We start from the raw sequence: 5,454 nt of genomic DNA, 5'->3' as shown, positions 1-5,454 counted from the left end.
ACAATCAAACATGCCCTAATTCATCCGCCATCATTACCATTTAATTAATTTGCAATTATTGATTTGATTATCAATCTTAACTTCGCATCTTCCTCGTTGAAAGGTAGCTGCAATTTGACGCTACCACAACCTTGTTTGTTTCTTCTGTTTCTCTTTCCGTCCTCGTCCACCATGTCCGTCCTATATAAACCCACACGTTTCATCTCACCTCACATTCTCATGCCCACTCTCACTTACCCTCTTCCCATTAATTCTTTTCCTATTAATTTTTTTCATTTTTTCTTATTTTTCCTGTGTTGTGTTTTTCTTTTCCCAACCAAGCCCACCACCACAAAGTCTCCTAAACCTAGCCTTCTTGTTCTTCATCACCATGACTGTGTCGCCTGCCGTCCCGTCTGTTGACAAAAAGGAACGTGTCCTCATCGCCGGCGCCACTGGTTTCATCGGTCAGTTCATGGCGGAGGCCAGCCTTGCTGCCGGTTATGCCACCTACTTGCTCGTCCGGCCAGGACCCATCAGCCAATGCAAGTCCGCCGTTGTCAAGGGGCTACAAGAGAAAGGTGCCGCTGTCATTTATGTAAGCACACAAACATGAGCCAGCAACATCGTCTCTCCTTGTTTGTTTCATTTTAAGTTTTAACATTCTCGTAATACACACACACACACACATTGAGAAGGAGATTATCTCATTCCTCAGAATGTATGTGTGGGTAAGCATTGTAAAAGGTTTAAAAAAACAAGAAAAAAAATATAACTTTTAATCCCTAAACTTCTTCTCAAAACAATTTAGTCTTCATAATTTTTTAACTCAATAAACTATAAAGACTGAGTTGTACAAAGTTAAAATTTAAGAATTAAATTAATAATTTAGAAAAAATTTAGGAGTTAAAAGTTATATCATTATCCCTTAAAAAATTAAATTATATTTTTAAGAGATTAGTATACATTACATATATTTAGTAGATGGCCGGCATCATATACCAATGAAATTAGATATTAAATATAAGATTTATTAGGAAGCTGATGATTAATGTTTGTTCATTTGATGTTATGTGTTTGGAATATGTATATACATATAGGGGGTGATAAATGAGCAGGAATTAATGGAGAAGATTCTAAAAGATTATGAGATAAGCATTGTGGTATCAGCTGTGGGAGCCAGAAACTTGCTGGACCAGCTCGTCCTGGTGGAAGCCATGAAGTCCGTTAAAACTATCAAGGTTAGTTAATTAATTACCTCTTAAATAACAACAATATTCTACATTGTTCACAAACCATGAACAGTATAATTTATATCAGACTGTAATCACACGTTAGTCTCAATATAAAGTACATTATTATCATTTTAGTTAAATTTTGCATTAATTACATTGTCCTAGTTAATTGGTGAGACTCGTAATCCTATGGCTATATATAGTATTGCATGGGCACCAAACAGCCTAATGCAAATGTATGTACCAATAATTTCAGGTAACTGGAAGGTTAGATATGGGTGTTTACTTTTCACTTTTCACTGTGGCCTTATTAATTTGGACCCATGTGAAATTCTTTCTCTCGAAATTTTTTAAGACTATTTAAGGGGAGAGAAATAAAAAATTGATGGACATCAGTGTCTTGGTATTTTATTTTATTTTTGTTACTTATCCCTTGGAATTTGTTGCAAAAGCGTTAAACATGTTGTAATTAAATAGATGTCTGCAATAAATAAAATGGTTTTCCGTAGACATTTGCCAAACTTTTTTTTTTTTTTTATGGGATGGTGCTGTGAATGTCGTTAAAGCAAGATTAGTTTCCCTAATCCAACGCTGACACGTGCTTTATTTAAAAATAAAATGAAATATTTCCTTTGTCTGGAATTTTTTTTTAGGTGAAATTTTTAGTAATTATTGAAATTCCCCAGATGTTGGGAGACTCCATATTTTTCTCCCACAGGACTCATCCAGCCCCCACCTTGATTTATTATTTCACCCTGAAACAAAATTGAATTTTATTTTACCAAATCTTTAGATTGAATGAGAAAAAATTCTAATAAAATAATTTAATTTCCTTGAAATTTAAAAAAAACTCAAATTATTTCAAGACTAAATACATTTTAGTTATTTTCTAATTCTATAAAATATTAAATTTTTCTCCCTTGAATTAAAAAAGCAATGTCATCATCACTCTTTTTTTAAAAAAATATTGTTCATTTTTTCTCTATCTGATCATGATGTCATAATTCATAATTCATACATATTTCGTACTACATGTCTTTGAATTTTGTATGACTTCTTTTGTTATTTAACCGAAAAAAGGGAGGCAAATGGTTCAGCATGCACATGCATGGAGTCCCACACACATAAACTCCTTCTAGTTCACAATATATTGCATTTTTTTAGATAAAAATTCATTAATTGGCTTTCACCACGTGGCAGAGGTTCATGCCGTCAGAGTTCGGGCATGATGTGGACCGGGCGGACCCGGTGGAGCCGGGTTTGGGGATGTACAAACAGAAGCGTCTGGTGAGGCGCGTGGTGGAGGAGGCTGGGGTTCCCTACACTTATATATGCTGTAACTCCATTGCTTCTTGGCCATACTACGACAACTGCCACCCTTCCCAGAGTCCTCCACCGTTGGATCAACTTCATATCTACGGCGATGGCACCGTCAAAGGTACATTTATTTTTGCATCCTTTTTTTATTATCATTTTCAAAATATACAAGTGTCCTTCTAATATATTCCCGCTTTTTTTATTATAGCAGAAGCTGTCATATTTTATATAATTTTTTAACAAGAAAAATTACAAAATTTAAAAACATTTATCATATTTTTTTCAAATTGCTTCTCATAAAATTTAGGTTTATTTTCACGAGACAAAATTGATTTCTTTACATGATAAAGATTAATTACAAGCTAATAGTATTTAGTTATTCTAAATTTTTTAGTTTTAAATACAATTATTATATTTAACCAACTTTTTAAAATTTTATGAATAATTGATTAAAATTTGGTTAAATTTTGAATCGGAGGAAATGTTAGTCATTTTCTAACTAATTTACCTAAATTAATATTAACATTGTCTCGAAAATGCAACCTTTTTAGTGTTTACTTTATTCATAAAAAAATTGTGAAAGGGTGAAAATTTTAAAAAATTGATTGTCTATTTTTTTTTAGACAAATTGACTTATAAAAATGACCATAAGTTTTTTTAAATATAAATTATATATAGGAAAAAAAGAAGGAATAAATACATGCATGCATATCGTAAGCCCCATAAGATGGGACGCACTTGTGCCCTTTCACTCAGAGAGGCAAATGAAGTGTATGGGCCCCACACGTGGGTCCTCTACCAATTACTTGCACATCATGTCGGACAAACTCAGCCACAAGACATAGACACAAACTAACATACACATTGTTTGGGCTAAATATACTGAACACACATGTACGTGGGTTTACCATGTTTTGCTATGATATTCTTGTGCAGCCTACTTCGTTTGTGGGCCTGACATCGGGAAATTCACCATGAAAGCTGCAAGTGATATCAGAGCCTTGAATAAGAGCCTCCATTTCCAACCAGCCACCAATTACTACAACATGAACGAACTCGCTTCCATGTGGGAAAAGAAAGTCGGTCGCACGATTCCCAGAGTCATCATCACTGAAGATCATCTTCTCGCTGTAGCTGCTGGTTCGATCATCGTTATCTCAGTCTCTCTCTCTCTCTCTCTCTCTATGTCTGTGTGCGTCTTCAATCCAATAATATGCGTTTAATTGTTGTTGTTATTGCAGAGAACATTGAGCCAAGGAGTTTTGTGGCATCCTTCACTCACGACATCTTCATCAAAGGGTGTCAGATCTTCAACCCGGACGGAGCCGGTGATGTGGAGATCGGAACACTGTATCCTGAAGAGACCGTAAGGAGCTTGGATGATTGCTTTGAGGATTTTGTTCTGATGATCCCCCCGCCGCCGGCGGAGACGAAGAAGACGACGACGGACCTCCGAGAAAGCGGCAATAACAGTAATGATAATAATGTCGTTCCCAATAATAATAATAATACCAGTAACAGCAACGACGCTGCAGCCGCCACAAAGTCGGCTGTGGTCAAGGCAGCGCCGCCGATCTCCGCCATGTGTTGAATGATCACCATGAGTTCATATAATAATATTTACTAGTATCTGCTGTTTTTTTTCCTTTGTTTTTTAACCATTATTGGGGATTGATTTGATTTGTGGGATGGGAATCTTGTTTATTTATATATGGTGATACCTGGTGGTCGTGCACTGTTTGAACAAGGATAAACCCATATGAGTAATTAATGTTTTAAGGCTGCTATTTTGTTCAACCCCGCCAATGTCTTCATCAATGGATGAGATTTATCTCCTCTGCTCATTCTCAATTCATATTTATATATTTTCATTAATAATTTATTTAATTTAATGACCATATATTCATTATATATCATCACTTGAATGTTTTTTGAAGACACACTACAATAAAACAGTATATTTTTCTCAAAAATTTCTCTCAGAAATAATAAGGTGAGAAGTTCTCTCTGATTTTCTCTCGAAAAATCTCTTATATGAATGTTTTCATGAATTTTCTCTCAGTTTATGAAATAGAGAGAAAATTGGAGAGAAAATCTGAGAGAAACTTGAGAAAAGTAAGCGCGCTATGATGAAAATTTATTCTCTTGAACAATATCGAGAGAAACATTTGGCAGAAATAATAAATAAAAAATAAAAAACTATAAAAAAAATTTGCATAATGTTTCTTTCGGATAAATCAGAGAGAAGATTTCTCTCGAATTATTCGGAGAGAACCTTAATATTTTTTTTCAAAATAATTTTAGAGAAATTGTTCTCTCAGAAGTAACTGAGAGAAGTTTCTCTCAAAAAGATTTGAGAGAAAGTTTCTCTCAAAATAATCAGAGAAAAATATTTTAAAAAATTATAAAAAAATTCTATATAATATTTTCTCTCATAATAATGTGAGAGAAATATTTCTCTAGTAATGTTTGAGAGAAATGCTTAAATTTCTCTCAAAAACTTCTGAGAGAAATGTTCTCTTAGATTATTATGAGAAAACTTTGATATTTTCTCTTAGAATTTTTTAAGAGAAATTATTTTTTATTTTTCAAATTATAATGAATTTTGTTACCATTGAAGTATATATTTTTTATAACAGTAAAGTAAATTAAATTACTTGTGAAATATTAACCAGGAACTAATCATCATTTTAAATTGTGAATATATATAAAAAAATCTTATATTTGATTTAAGGATTTGTAATATTAAAACAATAGAAAATAAATTAAATATATTGTTGTTCATATGTGTTATAACCTATTTGCATAATGATATAGACATTGCACTAATAACTTGTTTTTCCTAGTTCATAGGGTGAAATATATAAGTGACAATTGTTTAATTAATTACTTGTAATATGTGTGAAATAGTGTATGTTTTGCA

The 5,454-nt window shown here is 33.0% G+C and overlaps 1 protein-coding gene across 1 annotated transcript; it reads left to right on the top strand.

Annotated features, from left to right (window-relative positions):
• The first annotated feature begins 210 nt into the window (after positions 1–210).
• On the top strand, positions 211–4,328 carry LOC129321631 (leucoanthocyanidin reductase-like). The gene is made up of 5 exons (XM_054967472.1): positions 211–577; positions 1,080–1,220; positions 2,415–2,652; positions 3,468–3,671; positions 3,773–4,328. Exons 1-5 carry the CDS (start codon positions 371–373, stop codon positions 4,120–4,122), a joined length of 1,140 nt encoding a protein of 379 aa, XP_054823447.1. The 5' UTR covers positions 211–370; the 3' UTR covers positions 4,123–4,328.
• The last annotated feature ends 1,126 nt before the right edge of the window (positions 4,329–5,454 follow it).

This window comes from Prosopis cineraria, unplaced genomic scaffold (assembly GCF_029017545.1).
Source record: "Prosopis cineraria cultivar Desert tree isolate PC_DT_omini unplaced genomic scaffold, ASM2901754v1 PC10, whole genome shotgun sequence".
Classification (NCBI taxonomy): domain Eukaryota; kingdom Viridiplantae; phylum Streptophyta; class Magnoliopsida; order Fabales; family Fabaceae; genus Prosopis; species Prosopis cineraria.
Note: the sequence above shows the minus strand (reverse complement) of the source record. Positions and strands in the feature narration are given on the sequence as shown.